The following is a 20,566-nucleotide window of genomic DNA, read 5'->3' on the forward strand; positions in this document are numbered from 1 at the left end:
AGTTTCTTTCTATCTATTTTGGATTATGTGGCAGTAATATACTGTTGTAACAAAATGATGACAAGCATATTAGAAACTAAAGTGTATGATTTTTATCATATGTAGTATTTATTATTCATAAGATCAGCATTGGCATTGGTATTTGTGATTTGTCAACAAATAAATATCTGAGGTTTTTGCAGTTACTTACTTAGTTACTTAGCTTTGAAGTTAGCCATACCTGCACTACTACACAGCATTTTTAGAAATCATGGAGGAGTGAAAGCTCTTGTCACGTTTCGTCCCTTCCTGGAATGTGTTAGGGTGAACGTGAGGGTTCAGATACAAAGGTCACATAGTGTTGTCTGGGGTCCCTCCTGCTTAAGTGACTGAGCACTTTGTAATGGGACACTCAGCGACACTGGGTTTGACTAGTTCTTGTAGTTTTCGGATTCACAGTGCATGAGTTTAACCCTGGTTTGAGGCCTGTGTGCTGTGGGCTTACAGTGCTACACTTTAGGGCTTGACCCATGCATTTAGATAGTTGTAGTTTGGTTGCAGAGTTAAGTGTCACTTATAATTCTGCTGTTTTTAGAGGTATAAATATGGAGTATGTCAGATACAAAGAGACTTGAAGGATGTGGAGATAAGTGACCAGTTGTTGAGTGGGATTGGCAGGGCATTTCCAACAAGGCATGGCTTGAGCTTGCATGCAAGCAGGTCGGTGGGATTGTGGGTGGGGAGCTCAAAAGCTGTGGTTATATCGGTCCCGAGCTTTCAACACTGTTATGTGACTACACAGTCCTGCGTTTGCAGTCTATATGTGAAGATAATCATTCCAGGAACATGTCATGTTTAAGACATTTTATTATTAGTTGTAAATCTAAAACCAGCTCTAAGTTGTGGTGATGGAGTTCAACGTGACATGCTATGAATGAACAGTTAGTGACACAATTAACATATATATGTGTATATTAACACGAGTCCAGACAGGAAGGTGAACCACTATTGGCAACAATTAGTGCGTCTATTTTCAGTGAAGTGATAACAGTCCGTTAATGATGTTCTATCACGATTTCCTCCCTACACACACTAGATCCTAAGATTCTGTCGTTCACTGTACACCAATCAGGCTGGCGTGTAAACAAGTTTCTGTGTGCATGCAATCAAAGTCAAGTTGCATTGGTGTGAAGATTGTTTAACATCAGTCTGTCAGTGTGTTTTTTTGGGCATGCCTTGATGTTCCTCTGTCATTTTGTTTATTACAGCTCCGTGGAAAGTGTGCTGAAAACACTTGTGAAAAGCTGCAGACCGTAAGTACATCTTAATCTTTTATCCTGTACGTGTCTATGAATATTTGTTCTTTTTGAATTTACGTTTCCTGGGAGTAATAATAAGGTACGGGGAATATAGTTTCTTCTAATTAGAGGCCTTGAAAAGTCTTAAAGTAACTTAAGTTGATTTTTAAAAACAAAGACTTTGCTGAATTGCTTCATCATTCCAAAGCTTTGCTGTCACCAGCAGGTCCCTGATTGTTTTTACCCTGGTTGTGCACGCGCAGATGTCTATGGTTAGCCCTTAGGACTCGTCTCTCAGTTTACACTTAGGCAGATAATCCTATTACCTCATCTAATTCTGTCTTGTGTGAGGGTTTCCTGCCACTATGCAAAGGGAGAGTGATTTGTGGTCAGCTGCTGAGACGCTGTGGATCAGTGGTCAGGCAAAGGGAAGTGGCCTTGTGTGGGAAGTGACAGTTTTTTTTTTCCAAGCCCTCCAGTGGATGAAGAATCGCTGAGGAGGCTATGTGACTCGAAATAACCTGCAGCATTTACACAAGCACGCTATGGACCGTAAAAATCCCCCCTGTAGGACTGTGATCCCAGTGGAACCACGAGATTTACCCTGACAGCTAAAAATGTGCCAGGTGTATGACTTGTAATCTCCCATTTGGGGAACACTGCACTTCAGCACTGAAATTTCAGTAGCTGCTGGTTCATGTGTATTTCAGTCTCCTGTCTCTAATGTGAGCATACGAGTTGTGATCTTTTGCTTTGAAACTATAACATAAGGTCTTTTTACTTTTCTATGAATGTATAGTAGGTTCTTGTATGACAGTTAAGTTTGTTTGTCTATCTCCAGCATCTCATGTGTGTGTTCAGGTGTGTGAGGATGTGATTTGTAAAGAGCCTAAGAGGCTTGTGCAACTTTGCAGCGCTCTCTAAGCTGCTCTTCTTTTTGGGATGTCTCAAGTCTCCATATATACCCATTCACAAGCTGGTGAATGATATTAATAACATTCTTGTCATCACCTTTCCTTGGCTTAATTTAACAAAAAATAAAAATCTAATTGTTATTTTCTTTGTGTTCATAAAGATACTTTTCAGAGTCTGCTACTCAGGAGATGCTGGATGAGTGGAGACCACTCCTCTGTCCCTTTGATGTCACCATGCAAAGAGCAATCAGCTACTTTGAGCTCTTTCTACCCACGACTCTGCCTCCAGAGCTGCACCACAAGGGGTTCAAGTAAGAAACTTCTCATCCTCTCCTGCATGTGGTTGAGATCCAAGATATCCCTCCAGTCTGAGGGCAGTTCAGCTAGTTAGCCTTGAGATCTGGTAAAAAATAGCTTGGCTTCAGAGATGAATGAATGAGGAGCAGTGAATCGGGCGTTTATAAAGGCAGGGGGTCACGACTCAGACGTCATGACTGCCAGCAGCTCGTAGCTGGCGTAATGAAAAATGTGCTTCTGTGAATATGTGAGGGAGTTTCACATAGTGAGACATTCAAAAACGGCTATAAAAGAGAACCAACATCCAGTTCCAGTTTCCTATGTGAAAATATGAAACCCACATTGATTCCTATGACTGAGTCTCGGTATTTAAAAATGAATAAAACACATTTTTGTATTCATTACCATATTGTCTGTTTTTTCATTCCTCCTACATCTTCACACCATGGTGTAGAGATGTGGTGAGTGATTGCTCTGGTCTCTTAATACTGGCGGAGCATCCCTTAAATGTCACAGCCTACGTAATGCCTTAACAATGTTGTAGAGTGCTAACCAGACACGTCGTATCATGGCCACTGTTTATCCTTCTTAGAAATACAATTCCATGTGGAGAACAAAGCAATTTATTTTCCAAGATCATGACAGTTACTTCAGTGTACTTTTCAGATCTAAACCCAGTAGAGCCCCTTCGGGATTAACAGCAGCTTGCTGCAGGAACGCTGTGCCAAAACTGTGCGCTGTTACATGGAAAGAAATCCTAAAAATGCAGGGGTTTCTGGAGTCAGGGAGAGTGCTAACTTTGATGACTTTTTGTTATATGAGTACATAATTTGCTAATCAGTTTCTTGTAAAGGTGTATTATAGTACTACGAATTTCCTTTGAGTGTTTCAAATTTAGGTGGATTTGGTTGTGTCTAGCGTTGAGGTCCGCAGATTGCAACAAGCTAAAACTTCTTCTAGCAAGAGTTCTTCAATGTAATTTTCAGGAGTTTTTTACTGTGAGCCAAACTATCCACAGACCTGGTGATTTATTCGGGCAAAAACACTGAATAAGGCTGTTTCACTTGTAGGCTGTTTTTCTGATGCTGTTTGGCTTGTCGTGAAGGGTCTTACTACTCACTACTATGACCGATGTGAAAAGGTGAATGTCCCTGTCTAGAGCCAGTGTTTGGTGTGTCCATTCTGGGTTACTGTAGAAACATGGTAGGGCACCGTGGCGATCTCTGACGAACCAAACGAAGAAACCCAACACTGGCCTTAGAAAGGACCATTTGATCCTTACCTTAGCCTCTGGAGTTCACAGCGCCTCTGCGGGGAGAGCGTCAAAAAACCATTGATTTCTTTTTTGTTTTTACTGGTTTAAATCACCGGGTCTGTTTGTTTTGGAGTGAAAGAGACCTCTGCAGATGATTCGGTTCCTGGTAAATACCTCCTGGAATAACGAACACTGAAGGAATCGTATTCTAGAGAAGTTTCAGCTGGTTGTGATCTGCAGTCCAGAAATCTTACAGACTGTTCCTTTAGGTTAGTCATGCATTTGTGTTAGGGAACTTTTTTCCCTTTAATGCTAGCACAACAAACCTTATTTTTATTAAAACTTCCTTTTTCCACCTGTCTGTGAAAATGACACAAGGTAGTACTTTGTTAGGGTTGTCTTCTGCTTTTGTGACCAGTTGTTTGTCTGACAGGTTGTGGTTTGACGAGTTGATCACCTTATGGTTGTCTGTGCAAAATCTTCCAAGCTGGGAAGTGGTGAGTGACTTTTTTTAAAATGATACCTGAAAGTACAGTAATTTATCTGTCAACCCAGTGTAACATGTTTTCCCCCGTGTTTGCAGCATCTGATCAATCTCTTTGCTCGTTTGGCCAATGACAACATTGGCTACATTGATTGGGACCCATACATCCCAAAGGTTTGTGTTTTTTTCTCCCCCACAACACACTTTATAGTTTAATACTTGTTTGTTTTGAATTTTGTGGCACATGCTCTCGTGTGTGACCTGACCTTTATGACTTGGACTCACAGTGTGTATTTCATAGCCATTGCTGCTTGTCAGAGAAACAAACTATCACGTTTCCTTGTTGCCCTTGCTCTTGGTCACTGATGAGAAGTGACTTGCATCATGTTTGTGTTGCAACACGGTGAATGTTTTGATCCATTTAGTAACTGTTACTGATAAACATCCACTGTCACAATCAAACATCATGGACTTAAAAAAAAAAAACAAGTACTTTCAAACATTCAGACATGGAATATTGGATCCTGATCGTTTTTGTTTTTCACATTTTAGATTTTCACAAGAATTTTGAGGAGTTTGAATCTCCCTGTCGGGACCAGTCAGATGATGGTACCTCGATATATCACCAATGCCTACGACATCAGCCATGTGGTGCTTTGGGTCTCATCTCTCCTGGTTAGTACATTGTTCATGAATTATATGTTTGGTAAATAATTGCAGGCACAGTAAGTGTAAAGGTTATCGTTATATTGACCCCTACTGTGTCTATTTCAGGGAGGACCAAGTAAGCAAGCTCAAGCACAGCTCAGTGGCCTTTTCAACAGTATTACATCGTTCTTCCACCCATCAAACCATGGCCGCTGGTTGGTGAGTGACTTCTGACTCTTTTTTAATGTCTGCGGAGAAGAAGAAAGGATAGGGACGGCCTCAATACACAGTTCATGATAAATTCTGTGTTGTGGAGCAGCAGTTCAATATAACTGATTTTTTTAGTGAACTAATAGGATCAGTGGGTAAGATGTCTACTTTTCTTTTGTATATAAATTAGAGGTTGACTGATTTATTGGTTGGGCTGATAAATAGTTTTTGGAAGAACATGCTGATGGTTGTGCAGACTCCGCCTCTTATGGGGGCGTGTAACTGACATCACCGACCGGAGCTGAAGAGGGGAGAGTTGTGTTAAATGGAGCGAAAAGGAACTGATCAGTGGGTACAGCACCAGAGAAATCAGTTCCCTTCTGCTCTGTGACTGTGTACTTACATGAAGTTTTGCCTGGACAGTAACAGCAGCCACAGTCTGCAAGTACGTGACTAAGTGAATGCTACCACTTCCTGTTTTAAATAAAGCCCAGATATCAGCCAGTGAATCAGCTATTGGCTTTTTTCCCTGTTCCAAACTTTCGCTATTATATCAGCCTTTAAAGAGCCAATATATGTTAACCTTTAATACAAATAGTACAAAAATAGTTGAGAAATATAGCCCCTAGAAATGTGGTTTCACATCTAAGTTATTTCTCTGTAGAATTAAATACTCATGACTTAATAAGCAACAATCAAAGTTACAGTTTGAAGCAACTAACAGTCTTTTGTGAAGAAATAACTGGGCTTCTCTGCGTCATCACAACTGTGTGGGTGTGGACCGATGAGATTTTATCGACAGCAGCAGCAACATAGGCAAACAACCCCTCAACTGTCATTACATTTTGATTCAAATGTAGCTCAACTTTGATTGGTGCATGGAAATAGATGACATCATCTTACCAGCTAAGGCCCACCATCTTCAAACTAATGAGCAGGGCACAGAGAAAAAATCCTGCAGAGTGAGAATTGTCATAAACAGCTGAAATCTATAGGAAACATGAGTCATGGTGGTTCGACTGCTCCGGGGGAGTTTAGATACATCACTCATCTTGTTCCAACTATAATTCTATCAACGTGTTAACACTGCATACCATACCACGGCACTCGGCAGCAGCACCTCACAGTGACCGAGTGCGCAGTCACTCGTCATCCTTTTTCTAGGAAGCTTCCTGAATGTATCAACGTCAGATGTAACAAGAGGACATGTGAGCAAGATGGCTGCAATGCTATTAAAGGTCACTGGCAGTGTGGCCAAATGCCTTTCTGTTTTGAGGATCCCCCTCAACTAGATCTGAAGCACCACAAGCAGCAGACTGTCCTCATACATAAACCTTTATTTTTGGCAGGGGGGATGAGTTTGTGTGTAATCTAGGCTGCTGCTTGGATACACGTGAGAGGGTCAGCCGCTGAGCGGTGGCTTTATTGCATGTAAACAGTGTTTTGCAATCAACAAGAGTAAAGTCCTACTGAGGTCAGGTCATGATATGTCGGTCAAGACTTATCAAAGCCTCAGCTTTGGCGCCCACAGGAGGAAAAGTTGAAATTGTAACTTAAATGTTACTCTTAAAAAAAATGAGTGTTCTTCCTTTCTCAGAGAAATTGGGTTACTTTCATTAAACTCAAGTGATTTCACTGTGCTAAAGTGATTCTGTAATTTGCACACACATATAAGACAAGTAGATAGAGGTGTGTGTATGTATGTGTATGTACATATAGATAGATAGATATCCCCTAAATTTAACCAGGTAAAGACAACTATCTCCAGGTGCTCGATACACCCTGAAGTTCTCCATTTGTCCAGACTACACAGAGGCACAGTGTCCACCTGTGTGTCACCCCTTTGTCATGTGTCTGTCTTTCTGTCCTCATGCTCAGATGAAGCTCATGAAGCTGCTCCAACGTCTCCCAGCCAGCGTGGTACGGCGGCTGCATCGAGAGCGCTACAGAAAGCCCACGTGGCTGACGCCGATACCAGACAGTCACAAGCTCACAGAGGAGGATATCACAGAATTTGTGGAGAGTATGATGCAGCCGGTTCTGCTTGCCATGTTCAGCAAGACGGGCAGTCTTGATGCAGCCCAAGCTCTGCAAAACCTAGCTCTAATGAGGCCCGAGCTAGTCATTCCCCCCGTGCTGGAGAAGTAAGTCTGTACTGAACTAGAGAATCTCAGGGATAAACATTTGATCCATGTTCTGCTTCTTAAAATCTGGAGCACTGTTGCTAGTTTTTTCCGCTTCAGATAAGAGACAAGGCCACATTTTGAAACGGACACAAAGGGCTGATTGTTCTCTGTCTCTACCACAGAACATACCCTGCTCTGGAGACTCTAATAGAGCCCCACCAGCTGACCGCCACTCTGAGCTGCATGATTGGTGTGGCACGGAGCCTAGTGTCAGGTGGACAGCGCTTTCCTGAGGGGCCCACTCACATGCTGCCCCTGCTCATGAGGGCTCTGCCAGGCGTCGACCCAAACGACTTTAGCAAGTGCATGGTGAGGACCAGTGTTATTCACGTCTACTTCTCACATTAGACTGTATTTCTGATGATTTTGTTTTGGTTAAACTTCTTAAATCTGACACAAACATTATTACTTTTCCCACAGATCACATTCCAATTTATTGCTACGTTCGTGACTCTTGTGCCTTTGGTGGACTGTTCGTCTGCCCTTCATGAAAGAACTGACTTGACAGAGGTGACCGGTTATTATTGTTTTCCTTGCCTTATCAGTAAATTAATGCAAGGTGTCAAATGATGCTTGGTTATAGCTATTTCATGTTTTCTGTATGACTTTCAGGTGGAAAGAGAGATGTGCTCGGCCTCAGCTGAGTTTGAAGACTTTGTGCTTCAGTTCATGGACAGGTATGTGGAGTTGTGATAAAAAAACATTAGAAAGACAAGTCATTCATCAGCAGCAGTTGCTTCAGGAAAGGTGTTAATATAGGAAACATTCTCTAAGTCAACTTATTAACAATATCTTCAATAAGGTACTGGTCAAAAATGCAATAGATAAAACTGAGTTTAGCTGAACGACAAATTGGAAAAATGCTCCTTAAAACATTGTCAGAATAAGAAGAATAAGCCATAAAAAGTACTACTGTGTAAAACTTAATAGGATTACACATGAATATGACTCAAATACACCAATAGTTTTTCAAGGAGGAGTGTCATATCTGTCACAGGGTAAAATCAAAGTTTTGGCTTTCAAATCAGGTTTTAGATATATAGATTGAATAAATAACAATTCAGTGTAATAGATGCAAAGTGAAACATGACTCCATCTTAAAGATACGCCTTTTATCTGTGTCACCATTTCAGTCTAAGCTCACTTCCTTCCTAAAGATTTAAACTATACTTGCAGCCTAGTGCCTGACAGATGATGGTAAACAGCCCAAGAAACAGACAGTGAGCATATTTACTGATATTGTCTTATATCGATTGCAGGCCACTGAATTGAATCCAACTGACATCCTGTTGTGGCAGACTTTGTGATATCTGTAAATATAATTTCGTATTTCAAAGAATCTGTATAAAATTGCATTGTTATGACATCTGTGATTTACATTTCTAATATTAACAGACATGGATATGACCAGTGGCTTTCAAATTGTGGTTTCAACCTATTAAGAGGTGTTTCAGGTGTATGATAGAGTGGTTGATGGGAATACAAAAATGTACATAATATGTATCAATTGTTGACACATTTATAAGTACATGTTACATTTATGACCAACAGTTTTTCCGCTGAATCTTTTTTTTTTTTCTTATTTGCACAGATGCTTTGCCCTGATAGACAGCAGCACTTTGGAACAAACTCGCGAGGAAACAGAAACAGAGAAAATGACTCATTTAGAGAGTCTGGTGGAGCTCGGCCTGTCCTCCACCTTCAGCACCATCCTCACACAGTGCTCCTTGGACATCTTCAAGGTTAAGACTTTTTACACACTTCATATAACTCATTCCATTTTTTGTCATTCTCCCATTTATTGTGTAGCAATAAATTTGAACACATTTGTCACATTGTTTTAACAGGTGGCTCTGGAAAAGGTGTTCAACTTTGCAACCACAAACATCTTTGAGACTCGTGTGTCTGGAAGAATGGTGGCTGACATGTGCAGAGCTGCTTCCAAAGTGAGTCTTGTCCACTCAGACTCTTCACACAGGCCCAAAGCATAAACTTCTGTAGCTTATTAGCTTACTTTCTTCATCCTCCCTTTGCTTTTGTTTTCAGTGTCACCCTGCAGAGTCACTCAAGTTGTTTGTGCCACACTGCTGCAATGCCATAAATCAAATCGCTGTCAGTAAGTGCTCACCAACCAGGAATAAGCATTTCTATAAGCGAAGGTTTTCAAATTTGTGACTTTGATGAGTCTTTGTCATATGCCTGATACACACTTTTTTTAAACAGATGAGGAAGTGTTGAATGAGGAGGAGCTTGACAAAGAGTTGTTGTGGAATCTCCAGCTACTGTCTGAGGTGATTTAGACCACTCAGTTCCCGGATTTACCAACAGCTCCTATATATATCTATTTCTGTACTTCACTATATTTTCTCCTCTTTGCCATGTGCACCTCAGGTGACCCGGGTGGATGGTGACAAGGTCCTGCCGTATCGCTCTAACTTGGTCCAGATTTTGCAGTTGACGCTCCACCTCAAGTGTAAGCAGGGCTACACACTAGCTTGCAACCTGCTTCACCACATCCTCCGCTCCTCAGCCCTCACCTACCCCACAGAGTACTGCAGTGTGCCAGGTGGCTTCCACCAACCAATCAGTGACTACTTACCCATCAAGGTATGATTATTGATTGGATTTACATTTCAGAGGCTTACACAGTCACAGACATTTGTCCTTTAACCCGAAAAGCCGTACAACTCTCTTTGGCACTCACCATGACCTGATTTGATTAATTGTCCAGTCCTCTCTTTAGATAGTTAGTTAGTGAAGACAACCTGTAATTTGATCCCATTAAGTTGCTTCCTTGGTGGAGGCATGGATAGTGGATCACTTTGCTGGATTACTGTCTCCTTCACAGCAAGAAAAACAAGGTGTCTCACTTATAGTGCTGGGTAATATAGCAGTAGTATATTGATAATGTAATATGAGACAAGATATTGTCTTGGATTTTGGATATCACAATTTTTTCCCCTAGTTTTAAAGCCTCTATTACAGTATTGGTGCAATTTTTGGAATTTACCAGACTGCTATAGCTCCTCTATTATTTGCCTTTACCCACTTCGACATTTTATCCATATTACCTATAATTATTTACCAGAAATCTCATTGTGTTAATATTTTGGGAAAGTGCCAATAGTCGCAATATTGATATTGAGGTAATCAAATATTGGGATATTTGATTTTCTCCATATCGCCCAGACTCACTCACTTGTGGTTACCAAAGTCGCTGGTCCTATTTGCTTACCACAAGTGATCTGAAAATATTTATAATGAATATTTGAGTTGTACCACAAAAAAGAAAAATGGTTCTCTTTTATTAGGTAGTATTAATGTAGCCTGACATTTTAACCTCACTAGTTACTGTGGAAAAAAAAAAGATGAGCTTTGCTCATTATCTTTGTCCCATGCAGGACTGGGGTCGGCCAGGGGACCTGTGGAATTTGGATATCCGGTGGCACGTGCCCAGTGTTGAGGAGACCTCCTTTGCATTCTACTTACTGGACCTGATCCTCCAGCCCGAACTCCAGCGCCTTCAGAGATTTGCACAGGGAGAGCAAGAAATGACCAGGTATGGAGGAACAAGTCTTCACCTGTATTAGTGGACCGGATTCAGTCTTTTTTTTAAAATTTTGTTTGACTCTGTGACGCTTGTATACACTGTATAGTGATTCCTGTTTATTTTATGTTTTTCAGAGACGACGTCCTACAGAGCCTGACAATTATTCAGCACTGCCTCCTAGGGGCTGGTAGTCTGATGCCTCCACTGAAAGGAGAGCCCATCCCTGAACTGTGAGTAGTTCCATTCAATTACTAAAATCTCTTCTGACCACAAAAACCCCAAGAAGTCATTATTGGTGGTCAAATGTCAGTTTGTTAGTCTCCTTTAGGGAAACAGTTAGCGCATGTGCTGTTTTCTCCCAGAAAGAGGGACAAAGGAATTTGTTGATGTTATTATTGATTAGAAAGTAGACTCAGTAAAAGCACTTAAATGCCCTCATGATGGCCCATATTCCATGACACTACATGGATCAATGGCTTATCGGAAATTCATCTTTAGATACTGAAAAAAAGAGAAATCCCCATTGAATGTTTAAGTTACTCATATATTTAGAATCGTGTGGTTGCATTTTGTTGACTTGGCTTCCAACTTGCTTTTTCTACCAGGGTCCTTAGTATGGTGAATCTAGATGAGACCAGCCTCTACACTGGAGTGGAGTACGGTAAGTACCTTTCAAGAACTGGTTGATGATTTAAAAAAAAAAGGTTTTACACACAATTTGTGTAACTTATCCGGGTTTATTAGAGTATAATCTGACACTGTAATATTATCTCAACCTGTAGATGAATCCAGAGAGAACTACAGAGACGCTATCTGTCGAGTAATGAGACAGTTGCTGCGTAAGTGTTCACTTATACTCAGACACATTTCTAACCAAGCCTTAGTCACAGTGATCTTAACAACATACTGTAGGTTACTGTCCTGCCATCTGAGTTCCTTCACTTCTTCCAACAGATTATATCCTGGAGCACTCTGAAGATGACACCAAGTCTCTTTTCTCCATCATCAAGGTACGCAGTGATGATGATGATGATGATGGCCTGTATACTCTTATTTGTTTGTGGTGAATGAAAGGAGTCGCCAGGTTATCGGCCTGGCCAGTTATCACGGCCATTATTTGGCATTTTGCCTATTAACTCTATCGTTGTTTTATTTTAATGTTCGCTGATAAAATTAATGAATGAAAAAGTGTGCGTATTACACTTAACCAACACCAGGGAATGCAATCTACAATCCATGCAAAGAAAGTGTCTGCATGGGAGGAACTTTTACTTAGTAAAACCTCAAGGAGCAATTTTTATTCATTCATTTTTTTTAATTTAAATTTTCACTTAACCTAATTTTTGAAAAAAGTTGCTGGAAACATCTATATATGATGTTGAAAGTTTCAGTTTTGATTAAACATTTGCTAAAGGCATTTTGTTTGTTATATTCCAAATTCTAAATTTCAATTTAAACATTTTCATTATTATTATAAATGCACATCGGTTCCAAATATCAGTTAAGGGTCTCATCAATCACTAATAATTGGTATCGGGCCGGACCTGGAAAACCAATATTGGTCGACCCGTTGAACCATATGCCAATATCAGGGTTCAGTCTGTAGAGCTAATCTGGCCTGTTGCATTTTGCCACCCTCTGCAAGCATGGCAGGCTGATAAGTTTGGCTCATGTCTACAAAACTAATGTTTATATATACAGATCCTTCAGACAAATCATACTCTCGCATGCTACCTTTTGGAAAGCCACAGTGGAGCAGTGCGTGTAAGTTATTACACGCTGCGTGGGACATTGTGTAGGTGTAGGTCATCACTGAATTTATTTGAATCACATTTGCCGTCTTGAATCGCTCAGAGTCTACACAGACAGTTGGCAGTAGCTAATGCATTGATCCAGTCGCCCAACACTAATCAATATCTTTGTCTGCGATACCTTTCAGATTATCAGCGACCTGTTGCACTTCAAAGGTTCCCACAAACATGAGTTTGACTCCCGCTGGAAGAGCTTCAACCTTGTGAAGAAATCAATGGAAAACAGAGTAAGAAATTACATTACAGTACATTTTCTTGTACCTCTGTAACCTTTGTTCTGTTGTTATCCTGGGAAGGGTTAAAACCACACAGTCTCTCCCAAATAGTATACATTAGATGCATTAGTGATATTGATTAGGGGTGTAACAGTTCTAAGACCAACCAACCGCAACACAAGACATCCACAGACGTCCACAGAATTCAATTCATAAACCCAGAAGTATTTTTCCCTGTTTTTCTTATTCGCTCGCCACCCCTACTGAAAAATTAGGTATGAAACGAACCAAGGATTTGGAGAATCGTTAAACCCCTTATACTAATATCACATCCCATCATTAAAACTGGCAGTTGGAAATTCATAGTGTGTAATGCCTTGCCGTTGTACTTGCAGCTTCACGGCAGAAAGCAGCACATCAGGGCTCTGCTGATAGACAGAGTCATGCTCCAGCATGAGGTAAGTCCTTAAAAGAGAAATCCCCCTGATGTGTATCATTGCATTTTACCATTTATAACTTTGAGTCTTTTGTTTTATTAGCTACGAAAGCTGACAGTGGAAGGTTGTCAGTACAGGAGCATTCACCAGGAGCTGATGAGAGATCTGTTGAGGCTTTCCACAAGCACCTACAGTCAAGTGAGTCCCACAGGACACTCTGCAACCATGCATTATCTACATCAGTGCTTCTTAAACTTTTTTTCTGTAATCTACTCCCTTTGAAATGTTTTTTTCAGCCAAGTACCCCTTGACCAAAGCAAAACTTTTTTGGTAGAAAAAAAATAGGTATAACACAGTGCTCTGTTTGATTTATTAAACAACATTGTAACTGGAAAACACTTTCAAATTTGGGGGGTTCAACTCATGGACGTAAACGCCGTTAAAACATAATCTTCTGCATACGGACAGTATTTTGTCGGTTCTGGTTTCGCCTTCTTTATCACTTGTCTCTCTGGGTTTTCAGCATGCTTTAAACTCGACTCCATTGTTTGTGTCTTGGCATCCTTGACTATCCTGGTTTGGGCAGAGTCAGCGTTTTTCTTAAGGATATTGAAATTGAACATTGAGTATAAAATTCAGTTTATGAAATGACTGTTATTTTTTAAAACACATTTTTTATAAATCTCACATACCCCCTGGAGTACCTCTGCATTCCCCCAGGGGTACACATACCCCCATTTGAGAAACAGTGATCTACATCATATTAAAACATTTCAGTCAGGTTCCTGTTTTGTTTAATTTTGTTTTGTTTTGAATGGCAGATTAGTCGATACAATTCACCTATCAGAAATGTGTAAATACATGTGTGTTCTTAATACACGTGAAGTAAACAGTACCATAACTGAGATTTGTTATGACCTTGCAGGTACGCAGCAGAGCTCAAAATGTGTTGTACACTGCACTGGGAACCTACAATTTCTGCTGCAGAGATCTGATCCCCCATGTCCTTCAGTTTCTCAACCCGGACAACGGCAGCATCACACAGCAGCAGTTCAAAGTATGACAGTCCTCTCTGGAACATCTGTGGCTTGTATATCATCCTCAAGTATTTATATTTTCTCATTAATATTCTGTGTATGTCTCCAGGGTGCCTTGTACTGTCTTCTTGGGAATCACAGTGGAGTGTGCCTGGCCAATTTGCACGACTGGGAGTGCATTGCTCTGACATGGCCCGCCATCGTCCGCTCTGGCCTCAGTTCAGCCATGTCTCTGGAGAAGCCCTCCATTGTGCGACTCTTTGATGACCTTGCAGACAAAGTCCATCGCCAGTATGAGACCATCGGCGTCGACTTCTCTGTAAGAAGAACACTTTCACACATAGACCACAGAATAAGAAAAGCAACTGTGATATCTGCTTACCTATAATTGTAGAAGGTCATTTACTCAAATATAGATACCTTGAATTTTCAGGTTCGCTGTGAGTGACTGCAAAATCTGTATCACAGTATTGTATGATTCCTTTTTTGGAGACTGAAAATATGTAATGAAATTGTATTAATAGCAAAATATTAGGCCACGAAAACAATAAAAAATATGATATGGAGGCTCAATAAAGGGGGCCAATTGAACTCTATCAAAAATCCATTTTAAAAATGTAACGTAGAAGACAAATAATTGCTGAGTTTAGACTTTTTAATCTGCCCAAGTTAACAATTCTCCCTGATATCAGACAATACGAGCTAATTCCACACAAAATTATTATTTTATTATTAGCTTATCAATATAGATGGGTCATACTGATATTGTTACTTTAGCATCAAAATAACACTGTATTCCTCTTTGCTGTTATATTTGCCCTCGAATCCACTTAAGAGAAGCTGATTGAAGCTACTTGAATTTTCTTTTCAGTACTGTGGGAAAGTTTTAGACATTGACCTTACAAACCTCACACTTGCTCTGTTGCTCATAAAAAAAAAACGGTCCTTGAGACGCTCTCTGGTCAGTCTCTCTTGTCTTAAATAAATGTATATATTACAGCTGATACTAGGAATATAGATATAGGCTTCAAACATCAGGGGCTGCATAGAGTCAGTTTATTAATTCCCGTCCCCACCAGCCTAGTTATAGCAAAGCTGCTAAAACAACAAGGTCATTAAGAGAGGTGTTTATGACTCCTCTCAGCCACCTTGTCCCCTTCTTAAAACAAATCAAGTCAAAGCCAGTTTCCAACAAGCCTATCACAAGAAACTGTGACACCCCACGGACTTGTTATCTTCACGACCGGACAACCTAACCCTTCTCTCATGTCAAAGGTTGCAAAGCCCCTTTCGAGTTATTCAACAAATGATTCAAGTGATTCACACATTTTGGTAACTCTCTACCAGAAAACTAGTCACAAAATAGTAAAACACAACTTTTTCTCATTATATTGCTCTTCTTCAGCATAGCTATAAAAGGAAGAGCCAATACTTTATCAGCTCCCCCTCGTGTCTGCTCACTGTCTGAGTTGAACATATTACACCCTCTGATTGGGGATGGCTTTATGTTCAGTTCCCTCCCACACGTTTGGATGAATTATGTCTGATACTATATGTTTTATCTTTTTCTTCCCGTAAGATCCCTGCCGAGTGCAGTGCTGTGGCCAGACAACTCATGATCACAGGAAACCCTGTTCCCAAGGAGCCTGTTCCTCCAGAGGAAGAAATAGCAGAAGGTTTGAGGAGGCAGGAGCTCAAGAACTCTGAGTCTGTTGAGTAAGTTCACATCAGAAACCAAACAAAGAACCCTCAACCAAACCAGAGACCTTCACTTGAGTTCAGCATCTTAACTACTTTGATATAAATTGGCTTCACTTGGAGTCTCCAGTTCTCATCATGCCCTTTTGCTCCTGCAAAATAAAACACTTAGAAACTTCAAAGTATTGAAACAACCCATCTGTTCAGATAACGTGCTTACTCTGCAACCTGAATTTGAACAAGATAGCTTTAGTTACATAACAAGTGCAAATACTGATACTGTTTTTTTTTGTAGGAAGTACAAACAGCTTATTGGTGATCTGCTGGACTGCCTCAACAACAGGAACATGTAGGTCAATTTAATATTTTTGTCAACAATTCCCACTTATATTTATTTATTAGGCTGTAACGGCTACTTTGTTTGATGTTCCAGGCCTTGGAAGTTCGAACACATCGCAATTGGCTTCCTATCACTGCTGCTGAGGGATGACCACCAACTCCCACCACCTGCTGTTACGTTCTTTGTGAAAAGCCTCAACCATGACTCCCTCTATGTCCGCAAGGTGTGACACGCACAAATTATGAGACACGCAGCAGTAGTGGGGGTGGGGATCAGATCTCTGCAGCATATGATTGCATTCCTGTGAATATATATATATTTTTTTTAACGTCTTACTTTGTCCATTAGGTGGCAATATCAGCCGTTGCAGGGATAATGAAACAAATAAAGAGGCTGCATAAGAAAGTCCCTGTCAGCCCCTCTGAGCTCTGTAAGCATCATAAGGTTTTGATTGTCTGGTGTTTGTCTGTGTGAATTATTTAAAGTTTCTGTAACTCATCTCAAAACTCTTCATCTTTGGTAGGTGGAGTGAAGGAGCTAAGTGATATTGTAGCAGGAGACCGTCTTGACAACCAGTGGCTGCAGTATAACAGCAGCAGCCTGCCACGCACACAGCAGGACTGGGATCGCTGCGTGTTTGTGGAAAAGACCCACTGGGGATACTACTGCTGGCCAAGGTTCTCATTTTATGTCGTATTTCGTTTACGTAACTGTCTTTAGCTGAGTTACTTAAATAGTTATCAGTCTTTCAACCTTGTTTTTATTCACCATCGCCTCAATTATTATTCTCCAGAAAACTGATGATGTATGCACCAGAGGAGGAGCAACCCAAACAGACCCTGACCAGAGAGGAAATGACAGAGGTTTGTGCACAATCATACACACTCCCTAGGAAAAAACATGAAAGGCATTCATTAATGAAATGCATCTATTCCAAACAGCGGGAACAGATCATCTTTGACCACTTCTCAGACCCAGTATTCATCAACCAGTTCATCGAGTTCCTCTCTCTCGAGGACCGTAAGGGAAAGGACAAGTTCAGCCCTCGCAGGTTCTGTTTGTTCAAGGTGAGATTCCCTGACAGTTGTGTTAAATGCAGAAAGCAAGTGAAGCCAACCAGTAAAGAAATTAATCTGTTACTTTCTCTTGCTCTCTTCAGGGATTGTTCCGCAACTTCAGCGATGCCTTTCTTCCCCTGCTGCGGCCACACATGGAGCGCATGGTGGCCGACTCCCACGAGAGCAAGCAGCGTTGTGTTGCAGAGATCATCTCTGGACTGATCAGAGGCTGCAAGCACTGGAGCTACTCAAAGGTACAGAACTGACTCTTTCACATAGGAAAACTCACCTGAATTTCTATCAAGTATAAATGCCATGAAAATACTACAGAAAATGTTATCATGTCCTGCCTTCTGGTGATGTTTTTTCAACGTTTTGTGAGTGTCCTTACAGTAAGTAAGTGCATACGCTTGTGCTCTTTTACAGGTTGAGACCCTGTGGGAGGTTTTGTGTCCTCTGCTCCGCACCGCCTTGTCCAACATCACAATAGAAACGTACGCAGACTGGGGCACCTGCATCGCGACAGCCTGTGTAAGCTTTTGCTTGGTTATCTCCATCATATCTTCAACCTTTTGTTTTTTAAACTTGTGTCAGAATCAAAAATCTTTTATTGATCCCTTGGAGAGGGGGATTGTGGTTTGTTACAGTCGTTCTGAAGCCAAGTGTAGAGAATTATAGAAAGCGGCAATAACTACCAGCATAAAGTATGCAAAAATATAAAATAGCAATACAGTAATGATTAAAACAGTTAGTTAGTAGTATGTGAATATTTAAAAACTAAGAATATGTATGAGTTTGTAAAGTGTGTAAAAATCTAAAACAGAAATACAGTAATAATAAGAAACAACTACCACTAGTTTATGAATAATAAATCTAAATTATGTGCTGAGTGTGTTAAGTTTGTAAAAATGTAAAACTGTGTGCCTTATGCTCCAACACAATGTATATAACCTGTATGTAAAGTTAGAAATATAAAATATGCGTACAACAATATACAACAGATACATATGTACATAAGTAAGAACAATAAGAATATATACAATATGTGTACATGTTAAATGTAGCCTACATTCAAGAGCTGAAAAAATATTGCACATTTAATGCGCAAAGGATTGCTATAATTGAAATTTTATCACCAATTATTGCAGTTAAGACAGTGTATAAATAATTATTGCACCTTAAAAAAAAACGATTGCACATTTGAAATATAAATTATGGAATTTTAAGTCACTCATCCTTCCTCTCTTATTTGTTGTTTTTGTCTCATACAGGAGAGTAGAGACCCACGCAAGCTCTACTGGCTCTTTGAGATGCTAATGGAGTCTCCAGTCAACGGAGAGGGAGGCTCCTTTGTCGACGCTTGGTGAGTAGAAAGGCTGCCGCCTGAAGCAGATGTTCATGTGACCAACAAACTGTGATGATTGTGTTTCTTTTTCTTTCCCAGTCGCCTCTACGTGCTGCAGGGAGGCCTCGCTCAGCAGGAGTGGCGTGTTTCAGAGCTCCTCCACAGGTTGCTACAATACCTGGAACCCAAACTCACACAGGTCTACAAGAATGTACGGGAACGCATTGGCAGGTGAGGTCCCATTTACACCCCTAGATAATGTGAATGTACCTTTTGTCATTGTTTATTTTTTAAAACTTTGGTTTTTTTGCTTCTCATCTTATCCTCTCTGATCTGTTTTCCTTTCAGTGTGCTCACGTACATCTTCATGATTGATGTCAGCTTGCCATACACTCAGCCAACCACCTCCCCACGCATCGCGGACTTCACAGAGCGAATTCTGTTGCAGCTGAAGCCTCTAACGGAGGGCGATGAGGAGATCCAGAACCACGTGACTGAGGAGAATGAGGTGGGAGAGCAGGATGAGAGAACACAAGCCATCAAGTTACTCAAAACAGGTGGGTCCAGGATCTGTCACCATTAATCCGCACGCTGTCACAATGAACGCCAGTTATTCTAGGAATGATTTAAACAATTAGGAGATAACTTTAAGCGGAAAAAAAACCTCCTGTCTTTATATGTTTGCAGTGCTGAAGTGGCTGATTGCGAGTGCTGGTCGCTCCTTCTCTACTGCTGTCCCAGAACAGCTAAGGTTGCTCCCCCTGCTCTTCAAGGTGACTCACTCACGCATTAAGTCATAGGTTCAATCAGATAGCGTCATCACTGCTAACTTAAAAATATGGCGCTTAATGTATACCATAGACAAATAATGCTACTTAATCTGTAGCAGAGATGAGACAAAGTCTCAAGTCTATGAACTTAAGTCCTGAGTCAAGTCTGGAGTCCTAAAGTTTGAGTTTTGACCTCTAAACAAGTCATCGTGTGCTCTTGACCAAATGTAATGCCATTTTAACAACTCAGTAAAAAGAAATTTATGAAATCATTGAAGGTCATAAAAGATTTGTATTATATACCATATATTACACGTTTCATGTTAAGCCCCTGTTTATACCAAACAGGGACTAAAAATGACTCCCGCCTTCCCGTTAACCTATCCCTGTCCTCTGCTCCAGATCGCTCCAGTTGAGAATGATGACAGTTACGATGAGCTGAAGCGGGACGCAAAGACATGTCTGTCTCTGATGTCCCAGGGACTCCTTTACTCAGAACAGATCCCCATGGTCCTCAGTGCCCTGCAGGAGGTGAGTCATCTGGCAGCTGCAGCTGTTATTCCACTTTTCACCTGCAACACATGTGACTGGACTTTTTTTTTTTTACAGTCCCTCACATCTTATAACCTATAAGGTTACCAAGCAAAAAGATGAAAGGTTTAAACGGAATTGCAAGTGAATGAGATTTTTGAGTCCCTGCTGAACATTCACTCTATAAATGACAATAAATGAGAGAAGCTGAAAAAAGGTAACTGTGGCAGTATTCTGGAGGATTTTCTGGCAATTTTTCAGATGCTCAGCCGGCAACAGCAACATCTAAACCATAAAAAAAGACAAATACTTACATAATACCCAAAGTCTATTCACTAACAACTAGAAACTGAACATTAGGAAGCTGTGAATTTATATAACACATGCAGAGATTGACTTTTTCATGCTCACAAAGTCTAATTTAATTGCATTTGATATTTGGTATACATTTTCAAAGTAAAGAGGAGCTTGATTACAAAATCCAGGGCATGATCAGTTTCTCT

At 40.6% G+C, this 20,566-nt stretch overlaps 1 protein-coding gene across 2 annotated transcripts in view; it reads left to right on the top strand.

The window, feature by feature from the left end:
• Positions 1-20,566, top strand: part of psme4a (proteasome activator subunit 4a) — a 30,627-nt gene that overhangs the window by 4,920 nt on the left and 5,141 nt on the right. For both annotated transcript variants that reach the window (XM_042501665.2, XM_088086380.1), the window contains 39 exons: positions 1,248-1,292; positions 2,353-2,502; positions 4,177-4,240; positions 4,327-4,401; positions 4,780-4,902; positions 5,002-5,094; positions 6,964-7,229; positions 7,394-7,580; positions 7,692-7,781; positions 7,884-7,948; positions 8,863-9,013; positions 9,119-9,217; positions 9,318-9,387; positions 9,495-9,562; positions 9,663-9,878; positions 10,673-10,830; positions 10,956-11,051; positions 11,427-11,482; positions 11,604-11,660; positions 11,776-11,831; positions 12,761-12,859; positions 13,243-13,305; positions 13,387-13,482; positions 14,210-14,341; positions 14,431-14,640; positions 15,901-16,037; positions 16,315-16,368; positions 16,453-16,582; positions 16,708-16,789; positions 16,883-17,036; positions 17,153-17,222; positions 17,301-17,426; positions 17,519-17,671; positions 17,844-17,948; positions 18,689-18,780; positions 18,862-18,993; positions 19,111-19,319; positions 19,450-19,535; positions 19,935-20,063. In XM_042501665.2, coding sequence (XP_042357599.1) covers positions 1,248-1,292; positions 2,353-2,502; positions 4,177-4,240; positions 4,327-4,401; positions 4,780-4,902; positions 5,002-5,094; positions 6,964-7,229; positions 7,394-7,580; positions 7,692-7,781; positions 7,884-7,948; positions 8,863-9,013; positions 9,119-9,217; positions 9,318-9,387; positions 9,495-9,562; positions 9,663-9,878; positions 10,673-10,830; positions 10,956-11,051; positions 11,427-11,482; positions 11,604-11,660; positions 11,776-11,831; positions 12,761-12,859; positions 13,243-13,305; positions 13,387-13,482; positions 14,210-14,341; positions 14,431-14,640; positions 15,901-16,037; positions 16,315-16,368; positions 16,453-16,582; positions 16,708-16,789; positions 16,883-17,036; positions 17,153-17,222; positions 17,301-17,426; positions 17,519-17,671; positions 17,844-17,948; positions 18,689-18,780; positions 18,862-18,993; positions 19,111-19,319; positions 19,450-19,535; positions 19,935-20,063 — 4,444 coding nt within the window. The remainder of the gene's footprint in view (positions 1-1,247; positions 1,293-2,352; positions 2,503-4,176; positions 4,241-4,326; positions 4,402-4,779; positions 4,903-5,001; positions 5,095-6,963; positions 7,230-7,393; positions 7,581-7,691; positions 7,782-7,883; positions 7,949-8,862; positions 9,014-9,118; positions 9,218-9,317; positions 9,388-9,494; positions 9,563-9,662; positions 9,879-10,672; positions 10,831-10,955; positions 11,052-11,426; positions 11,483-11,603; positions 11,661-11,775; positions 11,832-12,760; positions 12,860-13,242; positions 13,306-13,386; positions 13,483-14,209; positions 14,342-14,430; positions 14,641-15,900; positions 16,038-16,314; positions 16,369-16,452; positions 16,583-16,707; positions 16,790-16,882; positions 17,037-17,152; positions 17,223-17,300; positions 17,427-17,518; positions 17,672-17,843; positions 17,949-18,688; positions 18,781-18,861; positions 18,994-19,110; positions 19,320-19,449; positions 19,536-19,934; positions 20,064-20,566) is intronic.

Source organism: Plectropomus leopardus, chromosome 13 (assembly GCF_026936395.1).
Source record: "Plectropomus leopardus strain MGB_pleo_1.0 chromosome 13, ASM2693639v1, whole genome shotgun sequence".
NCBI classification, from domain to species: Eukaryota; Metazoa; Chordata; class Actinopteri; order Perciformes; family Serranidae; genus Plectropomus; species Plectropomus leopardus.